At 40.9% G+C, this 26885-nt stretch overlaps 2 protein-coding genes across 2 annotated transcripts in view; one reads left to right on the top strand and one right to left on the bottom strand.

Moving 5' to 3' along the window:
• DNAJC3 (DnaJ heat shock protein family (Hsp40) member C3) overlaps positions 1-25543 on the top strand; it is a 51277-nt gene extending 25734 nt beyond the window's left edge. Inside the window, exons 5-12 of the mRNA XM_090023377.1 lie at positions 1610-1762; positions 4137-4318; positions 5654-5773; positions 8450-8555; positions 8662-8782; positions 18155-18287; positions 18750-18898; positions 22053-25543. Coding sequence (XP_089879503.1) covers positions 1610-1762; positions 4137-4318; positions 5654-5773; positions 8450-8555; positions 8662-8782; positions 18155-18287; positions 18750-18898; positions 22053-22207 — 1119 coding nt within the window. The 3' untranslated portion in view covers positions 22208-25543. The remainder of the gene's footprint in view (positions 1-1609; positions 1763-4136; positions 4319-5653; positions 5774-8449; positions 8556-8661; positions 8783-18154; positions 18288-18749; positions 18899-22052) is intronic.
• The window catches only part of UGGT2 (UDP-glucose glycoprotein glucosyltransferase 2), a 241848-nt gene continuing 233867 nt past the window's right edge, over positions 18905-26885 (bottom strand). The window contains exon 40 of the transcript XR_016438638.1: positions 18905-21333. The gene's annotated coding sequence lies outside the window, so the exon portion shown is untranslated. The remainder of the gene's footprint in view (positions 21334-26885) is intronic.

Raw genomic sequence — 26885 nt, 5'->3', positions numbered from 1 at the left:
AATGATGTAAACAAGGCCAAGGGAGTAGATGAAGTGGGGCAGCCAGTGTGGCTATTAAGAGTGCTGTACAGGGTCACCCGCTTTTGTCACAGTAGCAGTAGAGTTGATTCTGCTTGTTGCCCTTATTACCAATAGGAGAAAAGATAACCCCACATTGGCTGCTGCAGAAGGGTGCCATTCAGGGCCATCTACTCTGTATAGTAGTACCACATTATTCTGACTGTAGGTTGACCCAGTGTATGAACTGACTGAGGCTTTTATGGCTCTTTTTGAGGGACAGGGCAAGGTTGACCTATAATTGGAACAGTGTTATTTCAGCTAAAGAACAAAATAGATGCGAAAAATTTAGGCTGAATTAGAAGGAAGTAACTAACTCTTTTATTAAGGAGGCTCTGGAACAGCCCCCCCAGTCAGTGTAGTGTAGGTGAAAAATCCTAAGTTGTGTAAAGATAAAGTTTGTTTGCATATGACTTATGTTGTGCAATGTACTTGTCAAGTAGCAGGGGTATTTCCTGTCCTGTGCTTCTGACAGCACGTGCTAAACATTATTCTGGTAATACTGGAGTATTACCATCCGTTTGAATGGGGCTAGACTGCACTCCTGAATCTTGCTTTGCTGAATCTTTGGCAGGGCTTTGGATGATGCGGATACAGGGGCAAAACATTAATGGGGCCTTTTCTCCAGCCCCAAATGGAATGTGCTTAATGCTGAGGCTGGGGTCTTGTCTAGGTTGAAGCATACCGTGCTGCATGTCATGGCAAATGGGATTACATCTAGGTGGCCTCCCTGTTTAAGTCGGTTCTTTTCATCCCCCTGCTGCTCCTGTTGTTTTGAATTTAGGTCCTGCGTGCTGCGAAGCTGAAACCATTACTTTGTTCAGAATGCCTCAGCTCCACAGTGACAGCTTCCTGGGTTTTAAAAGGGGATGCTCTTAGTGACGTCTAGGAGAATCTGTACTCGGTGTCCTCTGGTGGCAGAGAGGGTATCTTTAGCACTTATGGCTGTAAGGTTTTGTCTGTAAAAGATTTATTTGAAGTTTGACTTTTCTTGACTTCTAAACTCCATGAGTTCTCAGATGATCCTGCTCCCCATCCTCCAAGTCTAAAGCATCTGTATCTAATGCCATGGCCAACCTTTCTAGGAAGATGTGTGAAAACTGCATTTCAATGAGAACAGTAGCCACAGTGCTGAACTTTGTATTAATGAATTCACACCTGATTTGCAGTGCAGCGTCTAATCAGTCAGTGGGTACATCCTCTCCTGCCCTTGAAGTATCCGTGCTTGGTAGCTGCCTAATGGGGAGAGATGGATTAACCAGGTACAATTGAAGGGGTATATTACTTCCAGGAGGGCCCAGGTTAATGGGAATGAAGTGTCAAAGTGATGAATTGTCAGCCTGGGAGAAAAAAAAACTGGAGTTCTTTGGGTTACAGCAGCAGCAAAGAACTTTCTACTTTCATCCAATTAGAAGAATTTCCAAGGGAATTTTTAAGACTCGTTCCACTTCGGCAGCATCTGTAGTTTGTCCTCCATGGTATAGGAGGGTTAATGGAACAAAGAAAGAGCCTCAGACCCCATGATTCACTCTCTACTCATTAATACTTGCAGCTCAAATCTAATCCCAGTGATAATGAGGAACAGGAAGCCCGGTCTCGGCTGATGAAATCCGATGAGCTGCAGCGACTGCATTCACAAGCCCTTTCTGAGTACCGCCAGGAGGATTACGCTGCTGCCATTACTCTCCTTGATGAGATTCTTGCAGTAAGTGCGACATGGAAAAATATAGCCAAAGAGCAATGAGTGTCTGTGGTTTTTATATGCATGTTCCCTTTAACAAAGAACTTCTAAGTCTCATGTTGATGTGAAAACACCAGTAGGATTGAGCAAGTGATTAACAAGTGCTCTTGACTCTCTTTGGAGTTGGTGGGAGCTGAGAGCGGTTGTTACGGTAGTATCCTTATAGGACCCTGAAATGGGAAACTGTATGATTAGGTTCACCCTCTGGTGAATGTCATTTAAATTTGAATTGCCTCTTCTATTGTTCTTGAGCTGAATGGAGTTTTAGTAAATAGTCTTCTTCAAGGGATGCCAAACTTCTAAGCTGGGAAGGACAGAAAGCTTCAACAGAGCGGGCGTGTCTGCATGTCACTATGGCAGTATTGCTACAGGGCCGTACTTTAGGACTTCCCTTTGGAAATACTAAAGAATGGCGCAGTAACCGCCTGTACTGCACGGTGAAATTTCACCGCTATATCTCCATAGCGGTGTGCTAAAATTGGGGAGTGTACTGCTATGGCGACATAGCTGCCAATCACGGATAGACGCATGTGATAACTATCACTGTAGTGCGCCATGTGGTGATGTAGCACATTGCTACATCACTGTAGGGCAATGCGTAGCTGTGCCCCATAAGTGGCATTTAACTTTGCAAGTATTAGATTGCACATTTAAATATATGTGATTCAAATATACCAGCATCTTGTTTCTGTCCTTTTCTTTAAGATAACATGCAAAAACCTGTTAAAGGAAAACTTATGGCTAAGACTTTTATATGCAAAGTGAAGATGGATGTTTTGGGAATCATATACCACAGGACAGAATTATAGTTGGCTATGTTAAGACCATTGCAGCAATAAAAGCAATACATGTGACAAAGTTAATGTAGCTCTGAGATCTATAACAGTATGTGGGTCCAGAGCAGGCACCACATGGCCACCTGAGCTGGAAAGGGGAGGGGCTGAATGAGCTCACAGGCTTTATAGGGACTGCAGGTCACCCTGGGCTGGATGCCACCAAAACTGACACTTATGCTCCTCGCAGACATTACACGTAAAATATGATTAACCAGTTAAGCGCATCTTAAGTAGCACCCTGGCTATGCATTAATGCATTTGATGATGTGATAATTTTGGAGCTTATTCCTTGTTTTATTATGCAAAGTATGTTTAATAACTTTGGCTGGTTCCCATTGCACCTTAAACTGCACATGTGGGCAGGCTTCAGCTGATCACAGCTCCCAGTATCAGGAGCACATTGATGCTCTCCATGTGAGAGAGGGCAGTGGGAGGGACATTTTAATAGAGTGGGAAGAGGACTCCCCTGGCTGTGAGGTAGGATAGTGCTTTGGGTTTTTCCCCCTTTTGGTTGGTTAGTTTTTAATATAAAACACAAACCTAACTGAGTATAAATGAATCCCCTTCAGTTCCCTATGGGGAAAAAAACAGCTTTAAATCAGCAATTGAGCATATGCACTCATTAAAACCAGGCTGTACATAGTCTGCATGTGCTGGTTTACTTTTTTTCATTAAATATTTAAAATAGCTGTGTCAAAGTGCATACAATGTATGTATACTTATAATGCAACTTCAAATACTGTATATTCTACCAAATCCTATTTTAGAACAATCATAGATGAACTATGTTGGTTTATCTTTTTCAGTGGAAATGTTACTGGCTTCATGCTCCCACTAAGCTCTTAATTTTGTCAGTATAACAATTAAGGCTTAAATGCTGCCTTCCCAAGTCCTCTGTTCAAATGAGAAAAAATGTGTGGTAATTTGAAGGTAGATCTATTAAGCTCAGTCATTTGATTTTTTTTTTTTTTTTTTTTTTAACTAGTTCTTGTAAGACAGTTTGAAGCATGGGAATCTGAAAAAAAAAGAATTATTTAGAATGAAGTCTAATCCTTTAATGTATGTAAACATGAATAGATAAATATATTTACTATAGTAGGATAACTCATTTTATAGTCTGGAAACCCATTTAAAATTGAAATATAGTTATTTGTTTTGGCTTAAATCTGCATTTTCAATAGTGTTAAGGCCTGACCTCCAATAGGTGATGTTCCTGTACAAGATCCCTTCAGGTACCTTTTTAAACAACAGAGGCCTCTGCCCTCATAATTCTTACCCTTTATAGTATTGGAAAAAAGTTATTTTTCATGGGATTCCAGTCTTCCCTCCTGAGGTTGGAGACTGACCCCCACCCCCTCCACCCACTTCTTAGGGAGGTGAATTAAAAAGAAGGCTCATCTGCTTGGTTACACATTAGATTCATAACAGACTTGTTTTCCATTTCTCTGCTAAAAGATGTGCATTTGTAATAAGCATCTCTGCTTTCGTTTTGGTTTCTTAAGGTCTGTCTTTGGGATGCTGAGCTGCGGGAGCTTCGAGCTGAATGCTATATGAAGGAAGGAGAACTGGGCAAAGCCATTAATGACTTAAAGGCTGCTACCAAACTGAAGAGTGACAACACTGAAGCCTTCTATAAAATCAGCACAATATACTATCATCTGGGAGACCATGAGCTGTCACTCAGGTAAGCTTTTACTGTTTGTTTTAATAGCAAAAAAACTAAAACACAAAGCACTTGGCAAACTGCGCCAGCCTCCATGCTATTGTAAAATGCAGCAGCATTAGTGGTCAACGTAGTGACTGAGCAGAAGTGCTCATTAGCTTGTATTCTTCTGTTCTTATTCTCTTATCAGTGTTTGGCACAAGGCATGGAGTCTGGGACTCAGTATAACATACACACTAATAATTAGCTTAATACAGTATGGCATTTGTTGCAGTGCTGTGGGTATAGAGTTCCAGCCTCTTAGAAAAAGTCTGTCAAATGAACCAAAATGCACAAATATGAAATAACAAGAATGGAGGAAGAGAGTGGCCAGTTGGCCAAGAATGGACTGATCCCAGTATGGGGGAAAGGGTTCCTGCAAAAAAGCTACAAAGGACTCTCACAGATCATAGGATTATAGGAAAATAGGGCTGGAGGGGGGACCTCAAGTGGTCATCTAGTCCAGCTTTCTGCTCAAGGCAGAGCCATCCTTGACTAAATTATCTCAAAGTGTCTGTATGTAACCAGATCTTTAAAATTCCAAGGATGGAGAGTACACAGTTTCTCTAAATAGCCTGTTCCAGTACTTGTCCACCTTCATAGTCAAGAGGTTCCTCATAATTGCTAACCTAATTTTTCCTGCTGCAGATTGAGGCCATTGCTCCTAGTCCTTTCCCCTACAGCCATAGAGAAGAGCCCATCTCCATTCTCTCTCTAATTGCCTCTGAGGTATTTGAAGACTGTATTTGAAGGGACTGTTTCATGGGCGGTCTTTAGGTGAAAAACCCATGAATGTACAGAAACAGGTGGGACCTGATGATTGAGAATAACGAAAATCCAGACAGTTTCAATTGCTTTGAAAAAAAACAGTCAACGGTATGCATCTTCCTCCAGGGGAAGAATCTTCAAACTAGCTGAAGCCCTAGTTCAGAAAGACATGATGCCTTTATATCAAGGAGCCTTGGCATAGCGTGAAAGTTAAGAACATACTAGAAAATAAGTTATTGTGGATACAGTTAGTTGTCTCAAACAGCCATCAAATGCTGGACAAAGCAGTAGTATGCACTGTAGAATAACAGATTGGTTTCATAAGTGCAACTTTACATTAAGTATAAATTTCTGGCAATGTAAAGTAATAAAAAAGCTGTAAATTCAGGAGGGTTTCCCTTTTTTACATTTCACACATGGGTAATACTGTCTTGAGTGCAGGAGAGAGAATGCAATGCAGCAAATCTATTGTTATTTAAATTGCTGTTAAAATTTGTGTTCTGTTTCCCATATGAAATCTTATACTGTTTCTTTTTCCTATGTGAAAAGTGAAGTCCGAGAGTGCCTGAAACTTGACCAAGACCATAAACCATGTTTTTCTCACTATAAACAAGTCAAAAAACTTAATAAGCAGATCATATCAGCTGAAGAACTTATAAAAGAGGGCAGGTAAGTGCTAGTCTAATACTGCTGTGTTATGACTCATTCTAAACAAATTAAAATCACAAGTTTGGAGGCTGCCTTTTTGTATCTATTTTGCATTATTTGGGTTAGAATACTGAGCCTGGCCACCAGATTTCATTTAAATAACTGCTAAATTGTGTACCCTCAGCAGCAGTCAGGCCTTCCTGGTTGTTCCATCTCACCCATATGCCTCCCTAGTCACTATGGTCTTACTGACTTTTTGTTTTGCTCCCATCATAAAACAGATAAGGTGAGGTCAGTGGTCTTTATGGTATCTTATCTTTTGATTTAATAAAAATCAGTTCTGCAAATTTTGTATAGGCTTGTATAGGCTGATCTATTTGGAGTTTCTGCCACCCATCCCAACTCCTGAGGTGATGATTTTTATTCTCTAAATTCTTCCTGCTTGCCTCATTTCAGTTTGGTATGTTTATTGGCAAGTACATAGCCACAGCTTTGCTAGAGGCTATGTAAAATGATGAATGAAAAGCCACCTTTGTTTTAACTAGATTTAAAATGAATTGTTATAAGATTTTTTTTGAGTGTAAATCTAGATTACTCCTCAAGTGTGTGTTTCCTATTATTGGTGGGGATGCATGTTTAAGAACACCATTTTAGTTTGCAGTACTGCAAAAGTGACAAAGGAAATAAAGTTTCATTATCAGTAAAGTCGCTGATAAATAAAAAAGGAAATCAATAAGCTTTTTGAGTAATTATCTGCTTATGGCATGTTCTCTATGGAAAGCTTGATGTGGTTATTCATCTCACTAGTAAATTGGAGTGTCAGTGATGTTAGTTTTAGTGTTTATCTCTTGTATAACACATTTTAATGTATCAGTATCTAAATGTGGAGATCACAGCATATTTGCAAATAAAAATTCTGCTGCCTATGAATGTTATTATGGTTTATCATTACTCTTGAAGAAAGACTAAGTATTTGAGCTTTGTAAACTGTTATATGTCTACTTTTAGAATTGTCCTTCATCATGTTGCTGTCTTGCATATATATTTATATACATAATACTATATATAGTAACTTCTTCCTATGGGACAGAGGAGTGGGATTGTTATCCTTAATCCATCTCTACTGTGCTTAAGTACTGAAGGAGCTGATGATCAAGTTGTGGCCGACCTTTTTTGGCAGGTGTGCCATAACTCATGTTCAATCCACTCCTTGAGTGCTGCTCTAATCCCTGCTGCCCAGAGGCGTACCTGATAGTTGGATCTTGGTGCCAGAATGGAGGTAGGGATCTTGAGCCTCTGGCCAGGTAGATTGCAGGGTCAGGATGATGCCGGAGCAGCAGGTTTCACTGCTGAGAGCCGGTTTAACCCTTCCCTAGCACCAAAACAGTCTCAGTTGTATATGGTGAGTAAGAATCCAAAGCTCTGAATTTGTGGGTTTAGCTTGGCTCTTGGCTGTGACACCTGACACCTCTCCAGTGTCCTGCCCTTGTTTTGCTCTGTGCAGTGTTCTCCTCCCCATCTCCATCCTAGTGCCTGTTTACGGAGTGCCCAGTGCTTATGCATCTCGCACAGCAGCTGCCTGTGTCACTTGCAACATGCATTTTGCAGATTGGCCACCACTCCTGGTATAGATGATTTAGTGTTTGTGCTGCAAAATGTAGGCAACTGCTCACCGGTTTAGGGATGAATGTTTTTATTTATCTAAGATTAATTTTAAATTTGTTTCACTGGAATTATCTGGGCCATGCTCCTTGTTCTGGAGTCTCTTCAGGCACAACAACATCCAAAGGAGTATTTTCCTGACACTATGGGAAGAGAGATACTAGGAACATAGTTTAGCTAGAGCCCACTTGCTTAAAGTTGTAATTTGATGTATTCGATGGAGGTTTGCCATCAGATGCTCTCTATTCCCTGACTGCAGCCTTGTTCCTGGGACCTGCTTTCCACTTGTAGCAGGGCAGGGAAAAGGGAGGGTTGTCTCCCTGTTCTACCAGACATAAGGAGCCCCAGGCCCAATACCCATTTTCCTTAAAACCGTAGAAGAATAGGGCTAGAACAGACTTCAGAAGGTTTAGTCCAACCTCCTGCTTAAAGCAACTGTTCCAGCCAGGTGTCAGTCAAATCTCCACTTACGTCCGGTAATAATGATTTCACTACCTCTCTATCTGTTCCAGGTTAGGAATAGATGTTTCTCCTAACCTAGGAATACATTATCCTAACGTGTTCCAGTTCTAGTGTGTTGAAAAGCTGGACTATATAAGGCACACCAGCCCAAAATTGCCCCAAACCTGGACCTACTTGAAGCCTGAGAAAGTAGGGAGACACTTCCCTGTGCTGAGTAGTGCCTTTGGTCAGGGGAAGGGCTTATAACAACAAATTGGTTGTACAGAAGTGGGCAGAACAAGTCGGCCAGACAAGTGTCTCTTTCAGGCTTGAGCCCACGTAGAGGTGGTAGGGAATATAACTCTTAATTTCTCAAGAATTTTCTGTCTCTCTTCAGCTTAGACAAAGTCCCTGAGGCTACTTGGTGGGGGATGCATTTTGAGAGAGACTCGTAATTCTGTGAACAAGATCCCTGACGACATTTCTTCAGCATAGCAAATCTGTATCAGTACATACATTTCATGGCTGGGGAAAAACTGATACAAATCTGATAATACTGCTTTAGAATGTTTTGGGTTTTTTCTATTAAAACAGGTACACAGATGCCATCAGTAAATATGAATCTGTAATGAAAACTGAGCCAGATGTCCCAGTTTATGCTACTGAAGCCAAAAAAAGAATCTGCCACTGTTTCTCTAAGGTAATATATATTTCTCTCTCTCACACACACACTCTCTCTTTTTCCTCTCATCTAAGAAAATAGTTAAATACAACATGCATCAACCTCTTTTTCTTTCCCTCTTCAGAATCAGCAGTCTGCTGAAGCCATAAAAGCTTGCACAGAAATTCTGCAGCTGGAACCATCAAACGTGAATGCCCTAAAAGACAGAGCAGAAGCCTATTTATTAGAAGAAATGTATGAGGAAGGTAAAATTGGCATGAAAGTGTGTGGGTTAAAGTGTGGGTTAAAGTGCTCTAAGCCCACCGGATACGTACGGGACTTGTGCATCAAGGTTATTTGAAACAGCATTGCTACATCTCCTGACAATCTTGACAAGTGTTTTGACGTTAGGGTTTTGTGGCATCCAATCAGTGCTGACATATCTGTTTGGAGATGAATCTTTCTTGATTAGCACAGGCAGCTCACACCTGCTTTTTATCTGCAGCTAAATTGTCTTAAACTTGAGCTAAATTCAGTGTTGGATTAAGAAGATGGTGTCATTGGGTTGTAAAGATGGCGTTCTTTTCTGTGCTGGGATGAACATTGTCACCCCTTCTGTATCGCATTCTCTCTCTCTGTCACACATCCACTCACAGATAACAGATCAGTGTAACACTAATTTTGAAAGTGTTGTGTGGATGCTTAGCAGAATGCAGATGTGTGGGATAAACCATGTCTTTAGCCTGTTTTCTCTGCATGCATTTGGTTGGTAGGTCTAATATGGAACTGCTCTGGGTCTCCTGGATCAGGCAGCCCCAGATTACAGTATGCATATGTTTTGCTACATGTAGAGTTCTGGGGAATGGTGATATCAATAAGTTGTCATCTGTGTGAAAGTTCAGCTCCTAAGTGTAAAAATTGGAGGAAGAGAAGAATGCAAACAATAATATGAATGCCAGGCTAAATCTTAGTCTTGTAGTCTGAAACAGTAAATGTTGGATGATGACTGTATTTGGGGAAGAATCTCTTCCTCACCCCCCCCCCACCACCACACACACACATTCAGCTGGCAATGTGCAGGGGGAGGAGAGGGAATTAATCTACAAGGTGTATGCAGGGTTTTTTTCTTTTGTTTTTTTTAATTATTTAAAAATATGAGTATATTTAAATTGAAAGAAAGTTAAAGTTGGTTGTTGAAGAGAATACTTGGGGTGAAAGCTTGTAGACCTGCTAATAAAACAAGTTAAAAAACCCATCAGTCTGCTGGGACTGTAGAACTGAGCTAACAAGACCTTAATTATATGTACCATAGGGCCTGGAATCATAAAAGCATGAATACTGTATGATTGGGGTGAGTAGTAGAGGTTATTAGAGGAGATTTGGCTTGCAAATTCTAGCCACAGAAGAAAGTCAGCAGCAAAGAGTATTTGTAGTTGTATTGGCACTTCCCGGTGAGAGTAATGGGCAGTGGTTGACACTTTTTAGAAGAAGCACATTTCTGGAGCATTCCTCACAAGATACCATGCGCACACAGGGTTGTGCAGGGCCCAGAACCAAGTAGAACAGGATTTCCACCTCTTCCGAACTCCAGCTGGTTAGTTTGAGATGATGCGGAAGCCAAGCAGGTTCCTGAACTTCCCTTTTGAAGTAATCATGGGTTGGCAAGAATTATTCTTTCTACTTATGGTTGTCCTGCATGCCGTGGCCTTGCAGATGGGCAGACATACCTGGCTTTTTAAGTTTGCTCTGGGTTTATCCAAATCCTAATACCTAATACTACCACTGCCCAGTAGTCTTCAGGGGCCATAATGACCCCAGCTGCCCTTTGGAGATGCAGAAAAAGGGATCTTTCTATCCTCTTTTTAATAGCGCCTAAAGATAGAGATGTCCTAGTTTCCCTCCTCAGAGGGGTGATGTTGTCAGCCACATTTCTTGGATAGTGAGATGCTTAACAACTTGAGGTGGAAAACTATTTTTTTATTGACGTGTGAGACCTGGAAGTGGGAGGCTGGTACTGAGTGAACAAAAAAAAGGCAAAAAGGGATTCCTCTGAATTATGTTTTTCACAAACATAATCTTAAATACTAGTTCTTTGTATTATTGTGGTATTTAGTGCAGAATTACTGCCATTCAGTTTCAGTAGTAGAGGAGTTATAAGCAGACAAGGCATGTAAGCCTATCCAGATCTCAAGAGTCTGATTCAAGGGAGCACTTTTTTAAGGTGGTGATAGACAGCGTACATACTTCATGTACTTCTGCTCTTTCATTATATTGAGGTTGATAATTGGCAAGAACAAATGCAAAGAAAAAACAGACCCCGAAACATGAAGCTTAAGAATCCCTTTATAAATTGTGTTGGCAAGGACATGGCTATCCTAAAATAGATCCAGCACCATGCTGTTGCTTAAAAATTGATTACAGGTGAACCCTCAGATCATGCTGAAGATTTACCGAAGGTTGTAGGGTCATGTGGCATTGTGCCCATTTGTTCACCTCGCGTGCTTTTCTGAGCAGTACTCTTACCACCAACACTAACTAGACCTGGTGGTTCAAATTCCACAAATCATACAATCTTTAAATTTAGTAGAAGAATCCAGGTGAGGTTTACAGGCAAGTTCCCTTTTCTCCTTTCTACAAAGCCTCAAGAAATGGATGCTTTTACTTTACAAGCTCCTCCTTACATTTTTGTTACTTGCTGTTAAGGCCAAGGTGAAGTTGCATTACAACATTAATCTTTTGCATTACAACTTTAGTTTTTTTCAGGGGCTCAGAGTAAGTTCACGCTTAAACCATGTTGGCCCAGTTCAGGCCCCTGCTCCCCCCCACCTTTGGGCAGCTAAGTCCGGGGTGGGCAAAAGACAGCCTGTGAGCTGGATCCAGCCCACCAAGGGATTTTTGTCCATCTTGCAGTGGGTCCTTTGGTCCTACTTCGCCTAGGTATGGGGGGGCAGTCCAAGCAATGGCACATGCAGCTGCCCCACTGCCACCAGGTACACAGTGGGCCAGGGGCAGCACGGCAGCTGGACTGGCTTCCCAGCAGCCCCTTTGACAGCGGAATGTTCTGGCAGCTACTGCTGCCAGACCCAGCCGTACTGCCCAGGCACCCTGGCCTGTCTGCTCTGCATCCATTGCCAGGGCTGCCCAACAGCAGGTGGGTGGGCAGGCAGGACATACATACTTCATCTACTTCTGAGGGGCTGCGGCCAGGCTGGGAGCGGTGTCTGGGAGTGGGATGGGTGAATGGGGCTGGGATTGCAGGATGGTGATAGCATAGGGCCAGGGCATAGGGCAGAGCTGTGATCCATTGCCTGCATGCCCCTAGGACTGGTGCTGGTCCACAAGCAGAGGTGTGCAGGGAGCAGATTGTGGCTCTGGCCCAGGCCCCGGCACTGCTGTCACAGCCCCAAGATCCAGGACCCAGCTTTGTCTGCTTTTCCTGTGCCTGGACACTGCTCCTTATTAGCCTGTGGTCTCATCCTGCCTGCCTGCGACTTACTCCACCTGCCTGGCCATGCACCCTGTCTGTGGGTCCTGGCTGGTTCATGGAGACCCTAGGATTGTTGGGTGGTGACAGCACGAGGCCAGGGTCCAGGGCAGAGCCAGAATCCACTCCCTACTGCCTGCTCATGGAACTGGCACCCATCACAGGGGCTTGCAGGCAGTGGATTGCGGCTGTGCCCTGGGCCCAGCCCTGTGCTGTCACTGCCCCATGATCCTGATCCTAGTCCTGGCCCTGCCCACCCGTCCTGCTCCTACCTGTCAACCTGTGGCCTCATCCCAGCTGCCTGGGTGAACGCAGAGCAGAGCCCCTTGGGGAGTTTTGGTGAGCTGACCGGCCTGTGATAGTTCACCAGAACTCCCTAAGTGGCCCTTGGGCCCAAATAATTGTCCACCTTTAATCTAATTGCTGTTTGCATGTCCAAACAAACACATAAGTGACTCTAAATGCTAATTAGGCATTTAGATTCTCTGTGGCCCCAGCTGCCCCACTCTGGCTACACTTCGGCTCGCCCTGAGGCTCAGAAGGGGTTGGTTCCCTGTGGACGCTTACACCCTGGTTCTGCTCTGCCTGGAGAGGAGCATAGCTGCATGCATCTCACTGGAAGTTTGGTCCTAGTGTCTTGTCAGCTAAGCTGGTGGTAAGGGCACTTGCTCACAGAAAGGAAGATGGTAGTTCTGCCCCCCACCACTTCAGGGGGATGGTTGAACTTGCATCTCTACGTCTGAGCAAACTGCTGTAACCGCCGCCAGGTTCTCTTTACTGCCTCCTGTTGAAGTTGAGCGCAAAGGGAACATAATATAGAGTGGGGAGAGCTAGTCCATGGGAGCTTTGCTCTGTGACTTGGCAAGATGGGCACCACTTTGGAAGGGAGGGGCCTGTGAATTCTGGCCCCCACCCCCAACGGTGTGTCCGTGTTTTGTATTAAATTGCAGAAGTCATATAAGTTGCTGTGTATCCAATGACAAAGAGCCTGCACAAGTTTGCTTTCTGTAACTTGTATTATAATTAAGGTAGGTAGTGCAACTGTAAACTGCAGCAGCAGCAATAATATTCACAGATTTATGGATCCAGTAGGGCATCTCTGAGCATTTTTATTCATTAGTATCAAAATGAATCCTGGTTTGACTGTAGGCTCTTTATACCACTGGAGAGCAGGTGGAGAAGCAAGTGTTTTGTGTGATGAAGTAAGCTGTACTTTCATTGTTACAGTTTTCCTCTGAAAAGTGCCTTTTGGATCAAGAATTTCTTCACTTTTATCTATAGTAAAGACTATATAGTATTGAGAGAGCTCATGTATGAAGAAGACCAGGTGAAGTGTACAGAACCACGTAACAGTCATCCAAGGCAGGGGTCAGCAGTCTTTTAGAGTAACAGGCTGGCCACTTACAACCTGGCTTCTGCCAGCCATCATTCCTGCCATAATGCCCAAACTGCCTGCATCCCTGACTCCCAGTGGACAGGGCTGAATTCAGCGGTGATGGTAAGCAGTGTCTGCTTCAAAGGAAGACAGCAGAGAGCAGTAAGGACTGGGGGCTTAGCGGTACAGTGCAGGGCAGAGAAGAGGAATGTCAGGTCAAGCTATGCGCCACCACAGGCCAAATTTGGGCACATCACGATTGTAGGTTGCTGACCTCTGCTGTAAAGTTGAGGGGAGGGAGGGAAAGGCATAAAAAATAAAAATGCAAAATAGGGGCTATACATAAAGTGAAATGCATCCCATCTGTAAGGAGGGGCGGGGGACTTCAAACCTGCTTTTGGGTGTTGCAGTCTTTGGGTGTGGACAGAAATAACAAGGGAAGTGTTTCAGATGCCTTTGAAACATTTGAAAGGGCTGGCTGTACATGCATACAAGCCTTTGAAACATTGCAGAAGGGGTAGAGAGAGGCCTTCCAAAATAAGACTTGAGCAGGGGAGAGAGGGCTAGACACTAGCAGCCTGCGTGAATGTCCAAGCACTGGGTTCTGTTCCAGTGCCTGGGGTACTGCTGACTCTCCTCTGTAATACTAATAAGTACATACATGTGTTGTCTGATGCACATTTACCTGCATTTGCCAGTAAAACCCTGGAGTTGTCTCTGAACTGTACTTCTGGATAATGCCCAAACTTGGTTATTTCATCTTAAAGATACAGGAGAGACTAGAAGGGGCACTAAGATGGTTAAAGGTGTGGCAGGAGGTGTTTGAGAGATTGTGAAGACTTATTTAGTCAGGAAAAGAAGAGGTAAAGACTTGCGATGCTCAAAATTTAATAAAGGCTCTTGGAATGGCATGTATCCCATCATACAATATGAAATAAGGGGTATTCATGGAAATAAATACAGAACTAATAGGGTAAATTATGTATTGGCATAAAGAGTTGAATAATGTTACAACCTTCTAATAATATTTTGAGCTAGGTAAGAGAAAATTCCTTGGGCTTTTGTAAGTTAACTTTTCTGTAGTGGACTGGATGTCCCTAACCTGCTTCAAATCAAGCAGTGCACAGTGACTGTGAACACTATGAAAAAAAGGCTAACCTTTCTCTGAAGGGTTGCTTGGAGGAGGACTTTGAGTAACGAATCAATGCATAAGTAGCAGGCACTGGATTGATTATACCTGTAATAACCAAGTACAGGGAAAGAGACTAGCAGCTTCTGGAAGAGGAGGGTGTACTTGTGGCCAACATTTATTACCAGTTGAGAAAAGGGCTGTACCCTGCTGCCAGTACTTCTACCTCCACAGCTTTTTGAGTGTGTGGCACTAATTGTTCCTTCCCCCTTGCATTCTGTCCTTTGAATCTAGCAATGAGTCACTTTAATATTAAACATATTTAAAGAAGACTGCTAGCGTAAATATTTTGCATTCCAACTGGCTTGAGTTGCCAGCAGTGCTGTGCTGGAGCTGCATGTGGCATTTGATGAAGGTGAGCAATCTGTTACATCAAGTCCGCAATATGCATTTATTAGAAATTCATAATGGGAAATGCCCTTTTTATTATACAGAGCACTCGTGCTTAACATTTACAGGCACAGTAAAGCATTGTGATAAAGTCCCTGCATTTTCATTATCCCCATTAAATGTAGTAGTGTATATTATGGGCATGCTCTGGTATATATAGCCTGCTGTGTTTTTAAGTGACCGGACAGAATACTGCATACAAAGGCATTAGAACATAAGAATCGCTATTTACTGTGTTAGATCATAGGTCCCGCTAGCCCAGCATCCTGTATCTCACTGTGGCAGAGAGCGGATGCTGAAAGGGAGAGTGAATTAGGTATGACCAGGGTTTTTTCCACTGTTCCTTCTCACTTGCAGTCTCCAGCATTTAAGGTCTAGGAAGCTCTGATTCAGAGACTGTACCCCTAACTCCTGTGGTCCGTAGCTAGTGATGCTCCTTTTCCTCCAAGAATTTGTCCAGTCTCTTTTCAATCTAGCTAAACAGTCAGCTTCCACAATATCTGGTGGCAGTGAGTTCCACGCTAGTTGCACACTGTGTGAAAAAGAACTTCCTTGTGGTAGTTTTAAGCTTACTAGTTTCATTTTGTGACCCCTAGTTCTTGCATTGTGAAAGACTGTAAAGAGTAAATCCCTATTTACTTTATCGTTGCCATTTAATATTTTTTAAACCTAAGATCTTGTCCCCACCCCCCAGCTTCTCTAATCTGCATAGGTCCAGCCTCTTTAGTTAGTCCCTCTTCATATATATGGAAGCTCCTCCATATCACTAATCCTTGTTGCCCTTCTCCATGCCTTTTCTAGTTCTTCTATATCTTTGTCAAGATGTGGGAAGCAGAACAAGGTGTGTTGCCCATTCTCTCAGTTATGCCAGATTCTTTTCTAGGTCCTCATAGTCTGCCTTGGTCACTCTTTACCACTTCGAATAATTCTGTGTTGTCTGCAAATATGACCACTTCACTACTTGCCCCCTTTTCCTGATCACTTTTGACTATGTTAAACATTACTGGTCCCTAGTAGGATCCTGCTGTTTTTACTACTTTCCATCGTGTAAACTGACCATTTTTACTCGCTCTTTGTTTTCTATCTTTGGATGTTCCCTGTAATCCCATGACTACCTAATTTAGTTAAGAGTCTCTGATGGGGGACCTTGTCAAAGGCTTTTGAAAGTCCAGAAAAACTATATTGATTAGATTGCTGTATACTATATTAATTGAATTGCCATAATCCACCTGCTTCTTGACATCCACAAAGAACACTAAGAGGCTGGTGAAACTTGATTTTCTTTTTACAAAGAGGGGTTGATTCCTTCCCAGCAAGTCACATTCATCCATGTGCTGAACAATTCTTTTTTACTATTGTTTCTACCATTTTTTGAGGAGCAGAAGTTAAGATCACGGGCCTATAGTTCCCAGTGCTCCCTCTAGAGCCTTTTTAAAATATAGAAGTTGCATTTGGCAACCTTCCAGTCCTCTGGTACCAAAGCTGTTTGTATTGATAGATTGCATACTACAGTTAGAAATTAGGCAGTTTCCAGTCTCAGCTCCTTTACAACCGTAGGGTGAATGCCATCAGATTTGTTGCTGTTTAGTTTATCAACTTCTGCTATGGCCTCATCTATTGAAACCTCAGTTTGGGTCAGCTCTACTGACTTGTCCCTAGAGAGAAGTGAATCTAGTGAGGGAATCTCACATACATCTTCCATGGTGAAGACATGCAAAGAACGTACTTAATTTCTTGGCACTTTTGTTTGAGAGAGAGTTGAATCACTGGGGCATCAAAAATATTTCTAATTTACTTCAAAACTGCTATGCTGCTCTCAAGTGCAGAAAGTTATAGAAATGGGTTAGCACCTCCTGCTGTCTTGCACAGAAGCAGCAAAAAAATGAATTTAGCACATGCTCAGGAATAACGTGCTTAAAAATAATCTGATACAAATACTTTGTCTTCCTTCTGAAATCTTGGAGTCTTAAACCTTCAGTGAGACTTTCAGGATTATAACAGTGCAGGGATATGTGCCTGTTACATGCAGAATGTAAAGCACAAAAAATACTAGTATTAGAATCTAAGCACTTCAGTTACAGTTAAAAGACAAGTAATACCACTTCCTGCTTTAAAAAAAAAAAAAGAGAGAAATTTGGCTTCCGAGATGCTTTATCCCTTTGCCAAAAGCATTACAGTACCCCCCCTTCCTCTGTTCTCTTGGACATTAAAGCAGTAATTGTATGAAACCAAAATTTAGCATGCATTACACAATGAGATTAAAATACAATGTTTTGGGTATATATTTTTCTAACAATTTGTCTAACAGTAGTATTCTAGCAGAATAATTTCAGTTGCATAATACACTGAAATCTATAACTACTGTAATAATAAACCACAAAAAGCAGTTCATGAAAGGGTCTTTCCCATGTGATATTAGGGCACAAAGGTGAACAATTCAAAATGCAGGTCCTGTATAATGCATCCTTCCAGCTTACTTAAGACCATTTCTGATATCAGTCACTGCAGCCATCTTTGTCTGTATTATTCTCATTTATTCTATTTCTCTTTAGCTCTTGAAACATCCCAGCCCACAAAGACATTTTTTGTTTTGACCCACAGCTATGCATAACTCACTTTCTCCATCCTTTCTCCACATGAAGTGTTTGTTCCTAACTCCTTTTAGACTTAGTCAAGTTCCATTTGAGCCAATGATTGAAACAAAAAGTTGGAACCTTCCAGCCAGTCTTCTTGTAGCAAGTCTCTTTTTCCTTGACTGCAACCCAAACAAGAACTAGATTCAATCTTTCCTCCAATCTCATTAACGTTAGCCAGTTTTCAGATGTCTTCCAAGTTTTAAAGGTTAAAAAGCCCTAATTTTCTTGCTTTTATATATTAGGCTTTGTCCACCCTGCATTTACTACTGGCGCCACTGCATTAGCAGAAACGCATAGTGTAGACATAGTGTAGCCCACCTTACTCCAGGGACTTTGTAGTATTGTGAAGTACAGATGGGTAAAAAATAGATATCAGTGGGTAGGAGGCTTTTTACAAATGCCAAGAAAGCCTTTCAGATTTGTTTGCAGTTTTTTCATAAATTGTCATCAATTTTAGTGGCCAAAAGTTCCAAATTGATGGGTGGGGGTTAATATTTAATCAAATTCATGTGATGTATATTTTTTTTAAGTGATTAAACTTCTTTAATTACTTCTTATGAACAGCTGTTAAAGATTATGAAACTGCTCAAGCCAACAGTGAAAATGATCAACAGATTCGTGAAGGTCTGGAGAGAGCCCAGAAGATGCTGAAGCAGTCTCAGAAGAGAGATTACTACAAAATTTTAGGAATAAAAAGGTAAAATGCCAATTTTCAGAATGTTTACCTATGTTGGTACAGTGAAATAAGTTTGAAATTTGCTGTTTGCATTAGTGCTTTTTTGTATGATTAAATATTTATGCTTTTTCACCACATTTTAATATTGTTTTATTGTAATTGTTTATGTTACCATGGTCTTAAGCTTTATTAGCAGTTAAAATTGATATTAACTTAAAAATTCCCTACTTGTGAGCATTTGATCGGAAAAGCAAATTTCCAAATAGAGAAAATGGGGAATTTTATTTAAAGTAACCTATTTCGTACTGCTGCTACTAGAAGAGTCCATTATTGTCTGAAGTCAACTGCCAACAACAAAAGGTTAACTAACAAATATTCAGTTTTCCTAGTGCTCTTCAGTCTGCTTTTATACTTTTTATTTAAGATTCAATAGTGTGGCATGCAAACAGCTGGTAATCTCATCTTAATTTTTTTTCCATCCAGAAATGCTCGAAAACAAGAAATAATAAAAGCGTACAGAAAGCTAGCATCACAGTGGCACCCTGATAACTTCCAGAGTGCAGAGGAGAAGAAGCAAGCAGAAAAGAAGTTTATTGATATAGCAGCAGCTAAAGAAGTCCTTACTGACCCAGGTAGCAATTATATTAATGTGGTGGTTCTTTTCTTTTCAAAATACAGGATGTAACAGCTGACTTATTGTATTCTTGTGTTGGCCTCAAAAGCAGATAAAAGAATGAAAAACTAAGATATCCTTCTTCCTTTAATGAGTAGGGTAATCACAGGCTTTAAGCATAGCACAGTAAATGTAAGAGTGAACTTTCCCCTATGTCAGGTGTTTTCAACCTTTTTTAGTAAGTGTGCAGGGGGGGACTGGCACACAGCTGGACGCGGAGGTGGGGGTGGCATGCAGCTGGACACAGAGCAGCGGCAGTGCCAAGTGGTGGGAAGCGAGCCTCTCCTTCCACGCCCCCCCACAGCCAACAGAGGGGCACCGCTGCCCCAGCCCTGGTCCTGGGAAGCAGAGGTGCAGGGTGGTGGGTGACTGCTCTGTCCCTGCCTGCCCACTCATACCCCTAGGGCCTCCCAAGTACCCCCAGTTGACTATAAACCCCCCAGCCTATATAAACCAGGTATGAACTTCCCTGTATTTTACCTGCCTTTAAGTAAGACCTAGATTCTCAAAAATGAATCATTTTGAAATATCTTTTGTATCCTAAACTAGGGAAGAACTCTTTTCTGGAAAGCTGGAAGGAAATTGCTAGAAGGGTTTGATGTGTAACACTCCAGCTTGTTCTAGAAACTACATTTCTTTTGTACTGTCTGCAGTAAGATAGGGGTCTTTCCATAGTTCAGTGGAAGGTAATTACCTTATTATAATGAATTGGTGCAGTATGCGCAAGCATAAGGGAAGCACAAATGGTGGGGAAAAGGGTGCTGGTTCTTAGCGGAGGTTGGAGTGCCAAAACTTTCACTAAACTGAGAACCATAGTGGATTAGCTGTTGAGCTAGTGTCAAAGAGACTAGCTCCATCACAATATGAAAAGGTTTAGAGAACACTGTTTCCTGAAGTGTTCATTTAAAAAAAAAACCCAAAGAAACAAACAACAACAAAAAATGGAAGGAAATAGCTAGGCATGTGAAGTGAGTGCTGACAAAAGGGGAAAGTGAAATACTCTTAGTACTACCTAGCAATACTGGTCTGTTTGATAACAGAATAGGAGGGAGACTGGCCCCCTTTAGAGGTATTTTAATTCCATGCTGTTGGAGGCTCAGGCAGGAAAGAATTCCCTCTTACAGATAAATTGTTTAACTTCCATTTCTAGACCCTGACCCAGAGTAACAAGATTATTTTAACGTTAACTCCCATCCTTTGGAACAGAAATGACACTAACACGTCAAAACAGTTCTTACTTATTTACCAATATTTATATAGAACATTAATGTTTTTTTCTGGGTTTGTGTTTCATTGTCTGTTTATAAGTTCAATGTGTTTTGTAAGATGCAAGCAAATATGCAGAATAACTACAACCAGCAGAACTATGCATTAGAGAGACAAAAACACCACCCTGGAATAACATAAAAGTGTTCTTAATGTCTCCTTCAGAGCTGAATAAAAGTTACATTTTTAGATAACAGTAAAGAACTTAAATGTGAAAATCATTCTCTTCCCTGTCCCATGAATCTTTGACCTCACTACGATGGAAGCTTATGTCCAAAGGCCAAAAAAACCAAACAGACAAAAAAAACAGTCTTTAAAACCAGATGACTCTCACATAGTGTTTAACATGTTTTAAAATCTTTTGCCTGCCCCCCTCTTGTCCCACTACTTTTAAAATGGTATTTTCGATTGTATCTTGCTCCCTTCCTTTTAGCCCATCTCTTCCCAGGCTGTAGAGGCTAAATGAGGAATTCATATTTGTATTGCATTTCAAAAAACATAATACAATCCTGAACTGAGCCTACTGCCCAGGAATCGAAGCTGGGACTTGATCTGAAGTCATGTAAGACCCTCAACCTCCTTGCCTAACTTCAAAAAGTGAAAAATGGCTAAGGGGCTGTTTAGAGTTAATGGGTAAAATTAGAAGGGGGAAGGGGAACAAAATATATTTTATTTAAAAGTAGGAGAGAGTTTCTTGTGACCTCTGCTGGTTACCAGGAAAAAGAGCTGCTACAACGCCAAGTAGAAAAAGTAAACAAGGAACATCACTCCCCGTCCCCACTTCCAAGTTCTGCTGAACAAATGGAGCCATTTCCAGTAGTGGTACCATGCAGGGGGCCTGGGAAGAAAGTTGTGCACCTGCTAAGTTGCTTCTCCTTGGTGCCCCTGCTGTCCCTAGAATCTTCAGGACTGTGGGAGCTGGGAAATGGAGGAATCTTTTTGAAACTGGTGTCAGTTGCATAATGGGTACTGGTTAAAGAAAATGGATCTCGTGTATAGAGTAGAAATAATTATTGTGATACCAGCAAGAAGGCCCAGCCGGCCATTCTGAACACTGCCTTGCAGAGGTTCTGGGTTTCTTCTTGCACAGTTTCTGTCCCAGTTCACTTTGGAGGGTTTGAAGTTGTTCTGGAAAGATAAGAGTCTTTAATACTTTCTGAAAAAGGCCTGGGTGGTGTTTACAAGCCTCGGGTCTAAATTAGGAAATAAAAATCTTATGAGAAGCTAACATAGTAAATATATGGAAGGCTTTCAAAGTGCTGTGTCTGGAACTACAAATCTGGCCCAGAGTCTTGAACTCTGTGCATACTTTTGAAAGCTGACAGCGACCTAAGAATAAATCTTCTGGCTAATCTACTTATCCAGGTTGACTAATTTGATAGAATTTGAACCTTAAGGGAACACTGTTATACAAGTTAGTTCCATTTTCTGTATAAGCTGATTTCTTTGGAGTTGACAGACTGGTTTTGTTAGTGTTAGGCAGCTTAAGATGAAACCTACTTGGTTAACGCTTTTTAAAGCACAGTGAAGTATTTAGAAAGTCTCCACTGATATCTTAAAATAACCTTTGATTTCTTTGTAGATATCAGATTAGTTTTTGTAGATGAAACTATATTAAATGGATAAAACTTTATTGGGGCATTAAACTACCAAGTGTAGAGGTGCAACCATTTAAACCAAGCTGATCTCTAAAACTGTCTAGTGCTAGGACTCTAAAGCTAGGCTTTGTTTCTCTTTCTTGTCTGGATCCAGCTACTGAAATACTATCAATTTAACTGTATTTATCTGTATTGTCTTGAATGATAGGTGGTGTCCTGTTCTCACTATGTATGTATGCCTCTCTTTAGAGATGAGAAAGAAGTTTGATGCAGGCGAGGATCCATTAGATGCGGAGAGCCAGCAGGGTGGAGGACACCCTTTCCACAGAAGCTGGAACACATGGCAAGGATTCAACCCGTTTGGTTCAGGAGGACCATTTACGTTTAAATTCCACTACAGTTAGAACAAGACTAGTTTGCTGTGACTGCTGCTTTACCAAACTTAAAAAAAAAATAAAACTCTCAGTTCAAGACTCTAAACGTATGTTATCCTTAACCAAAGAGTTTCTTACTACAAGAAAAGTTCACTTTAATAATGCAGCAAACTGCTTCAATGTGTTCTGATAGGGGCGAGTGGGCTGGACAGGATTCATCAGTGCTGTTATATTTGCACCAGGGTATATACAGAATAGTCATTCCTCTGAGTGAAGAAGAAACAGTAGGTTACTATTCAGGAAAGCACTTAATCACATGCTTAAATCCTCCTGAAGTTAATGTGATTTAAGTCAATGTAACTTAAGCCTGTGCTTAATGTTAGATGCATTTACATTCTGTTTTAATTAGGACATTATAGAAGTGGAAGAGATTGGTAATTACATGTAGATTCACAAATGAGGAAAAAAAAAAAAGAGTTGCTACAGTCAGTGGAATGATTCAGCATCTCTCAGTATTCTTAAAATACACTAGTGATTTGCCCAGCTACTGAACTGTATTAATAGCAGCAGTGATGCCCTATGTATAGGCACCCAGGTAGAACCTATGCATAGGTCAGAGAGGCCACTACATAAACAGTAAATCATATTTCAACTGAAAAGCAACCTAATTAAATATGAATATTCTCCCAGTCTCTCTCATGATGCACTTCAGTTCCTTACAGTGCTTTGGCTCTGCTGATAAAGTTCACATAACTCTGGAGGAACATTATCAGTACAGATGCAGTTGCAAGCACAATTCATGTTCTTCCCTTTATTTATAACATCAACCCACATATTCTGGGACATAATTATAGGGTCATATAGGACACAAAAATGCACTTAGATGGCTACAAAAGGTAATGGATACTGTCTTCATCTTTATTTTTACTATTAAACTAGAATCAAAGTGATACTTGCCTTCTACATTTAGTTTTATCTTGTCACTTCTCATACTTGCAATCTTAAGTTAGTGGGAGGAAAACCACTAACAAGATGTGTTTTGTTCAGATAACTGACATCTTTGGTTTTTTCTTTCTTTCTAGAGTTTTAACTTTTGTCTGATTCTAATCTGCTACTTTACTTTAACTGGATTAGGTTTTGTGAGAGGCAGAAATCCAGCGAAGGACCGTTAATGCTGTTCTCAGGCTATGTGTAAATGTGTTTCTTCCTAGCTGTTTGTTTATTAAGTAGTATCCTATTTAGACGCATCTTGTCGTGCTGTTGGAGGCTTTGAGTTTTATGCTTTGTTAAACCATGGGTGGCAGATTATGCACAATTTTGAGGGAGAAGAAAGTAGGAAATTGTCCATGACTTCCATTTGGTCATGAAGAACGAGCCTAGAGTATAGCCAATGGAAGGAAGGTCTGTACTTGCACTTTAATGTGCATTAACCTATTTGAATGCATCTTAAAGCATCACTAGAAACCATGGGTACTTGTACACGAGCATGGGAGGTAGTTCCGATGCGTTATAATTGCAGCGTGTTGGAGCAGACGTAATTTAATAATCGCTGGAGCATGGCAATTACCACACTCTAAGATGTTCAGTCTACTTGTAGCCAAAGTGGAAGTTGGATAGTACAAACTATACGTGAGCAGAATAACCTCTATTTAATGTAATGGGTGTTTACAGCACAATGACTTTCAGTAGTTTTTCATCATTTTAAAAACCTAAAATAAGCATAAAATGTCATTAACCTAAAGTGCCTGCTCATGGTACCTCAGTTTTATTCTAAATTCTATTTAAAAATTTTATCAACCAATTTACAAATGGAAACTTGATAAAACTACTATTTTACGGTTAATACTAAAATGTTCAGAACTGACTTATGACATTATGAAATTAACCTGTAAACTTTTCACAGAGCTTAAAATTTCCTGTCACATTTTTCAAAAGCAGGAAAATATCAGTTGTAGTTGAGTTACTTTCAAGTATGCCAGTTTTATTTACAGTGGAGATATGTTAGTTATTGATCCATTTTTTTTCAAATTTGTTTGAAGAAAAAAGATTATTAGGTTTTATTTATTTATTCTAGTTAGGAGGCTTCACTGGCAATTAGCCAGTTTTAGCACAGCATTTTGGTCGTATATAAAACCTACTTAATGTGATAAGTTGATAAGTTTGTTCAGTTTCCAAAACGCATGTTATTTAAAATGGTTTTTGAAAAGTAATGTTTTTATTTAAATGCATTTAATTTTTTACATCTGCAAACACATATGAACAGTGTAAATGTACTGTTAATACGTATGTTAACTACCCTTGGTAGCCTCTTCAGTGAATCTTCTCAGCACTGATTTTTAAGCTGGTTAGTTACTATAGACTCCTGAATGTTGTGCCAACTGTCAGTTGTCTATATTTATATATCCATAATGATATGAGAGAACAGGAAGTGGGTTAGTTTTGCCAAGATCGAAGCAGACATTTTTGGGGGGCCTAATTAGTAATGCTATGCTACAAGAGTAAGAAAACTTTCAAGTTCTATTTAGCTTATTCAACATCTAAAATTCTAGACTGTCTTAGTATCCACAAATATAGGACTGTTTTTTATAGCATAAAGTAGCATTTTACTCCCTTTTAGATTTGGACAGACTTGTTTCATCCTCCCCCTGCCCCTTGTTGCAAATATTAACTTACTTTATATAAAACCATACCTGTCTTAACCTTTCAGCTTTAAGAGGAGAGCAGGCTTCTGTAGAGAGAAGAGGTACTAATCTGCTATTAATTCTGAAAGTATAAGAACATTATAGAGAATCCAGACATAGACATGATACATATTTTATGGATATGTTCTCCTGGAGGAAGAGAAGTTGTGCCTCTAAAGGGACAGGGTAGTTGCTTTATAGTAACTACAGTTCTTCAAGATTTGTTATCCACATGCATTATACTTCTGATGCACATGCATCCCATGCATGTAGTCAAAAGCTTCTGAATAGCTATTAAGACCAGACCAGTACCCTGGATGCCTGTTTTGTCTCCATAGCCAGAGGTCTAAAGGACAGGACAATAGCCTCAACCATCCTCTGTTTTCACTACTACCTGGATTCATTTTAAGTAAAGGACTCTATAGTAGTAGGGAAGGAGGGCATGTCTACACATATAGCTATGTCTAAGAACCACAGTTACGAATTAAGCAACGAGCTGTTCTTTTATTGTCTACAAATGTTCTACTTTGGATATGAGATCATTGCTTGCAAGCTATCAAAAGAGTGTCTTCTGAATCAGCTGTTCTAAGGGCAGCTCTGACAAAGTGGACACTAGATCTGGAGCTGTTTAATACCAGGCAAAGGTATGAACTTAGCTCCAGATAAATGCTGTATAACTCTCTCCTGCTGAAATGTTCTTTTAGAGAAGGTGCAGATGCTGGCTAAGTCTTGGTGTTCTTGGAGTTCTGATCTGTGCAGGTGGGTCCAAGAAAGTTCTAATGTAGTAATAAACACATTCAGATAATGTTTGGGTGAATAGTGGCACTTCATTGTCAGTAAAAGCCATAAATAACCTAGAACTTCTGAATGTTGTTATCCCTCGATGGGAAGAGGGTCCCACTAGCATTTAAGTTGTGAAGTTAGCTTCCTTCCTGAACCTCATGCTAACAATGAGGAAAACTGGCAGATGTGTTACTCATCTTGGGTCGGCTGGATAACTTTGAGCAAAAAATGCGTGAAGTCTTATTTCTCAAGAAAAAGGTGAGCGCATAGTATAGGGCCCTGTTGAAGTGAGAGCTGGGAATGTCTCCTGTTCTTCAGGCCAAGGTGATGGCTACTAAAATGGCTAGTGCTATAAAGAACTGACTGCTGAGATGGTGGACCATGTTGCTCAGGTCCCATGAACATTTGAAGCCTCTGACTACAGGAAAGACATAAATGCAGCCTTTGAGAAACCTGGCAACTGAAAAGACTGAACAGTGCAGAATTGATCAGAAATAGCTCTCAACTTAAGAATTTAATCACTCTGCTAGGCTTCTATGTAATCTAGAATAGGTGCTATTGATGTGTTCTCAGTGGGGGTGTTTGTTTACAGAGCATCTTCCACTGCATAATGTAAGTAGGTCTTAACTGGAGTCTTTCTGCTACAAACTAAAATGTTTTGGGAATTCTGAAGAACAGGTTCCAGTCATGACGGCAAGTATTCTGGGTAAGTTGCAGCAGTACCAGGTCTGGATGCAGGATCTGGCCTCTGCTACATGGTTGCTTTAGAGCATCACTGAGGCTTCTTTACAGAACTAAACTATTGTTGGTCTATCAGTCCCATTTAAGACTTCATCCTGTCTGAATTTCCTTAGGACCCTTGGTATTACATATGTGTATATTCACCATAAGTCTAAGGCATAGGTATACTCTGACCTTTAGGGGCATTTGGAGAGGATATAGGATCATGAATATACAGGAAAGCATGTATAGATGAGTCCTGATACCCAGAAGATGAAAGAGGTCTTGATTCTCTATGGCACTGTTTGCTCCAGTCCATGGCAAGTAGATCTGTCCTTACATGTACCCTTTGGAGCAAAACCCTTGAAAGGTCATGTATAATTGGCTGGATATTGTCTGCTTAGCTGAGTCACTCAGGTGTTCTGTATGCACAGAAGATGCAGAGCCACTGATGCAATGCAATATTCAATGAACCAGTTCAGAAAGAGGTTGCTTCTTGGCAGAATAGGGATGACAGTGTCTCA

This window comes from Crocodylus siamensis, chromosome 1 (genome assembly GCF_052110815.1).
Source record: "Crocodylus siamensis isolate JL-2025a chromosome 1, ASM5211081v1, whole genome shotgun sequence".
Taxonomy (NCBI): domain Eukaryota; kingdom Metazoa; phylum Chordata; order Crocodylia; family Crocodylidae; genus Crocodylus; species Crocodylus siamensis.
Note: the sequence above shows the minus strand (reverse complement) of the source record. Positions and strands in the feature narration are given on the sequence as shown.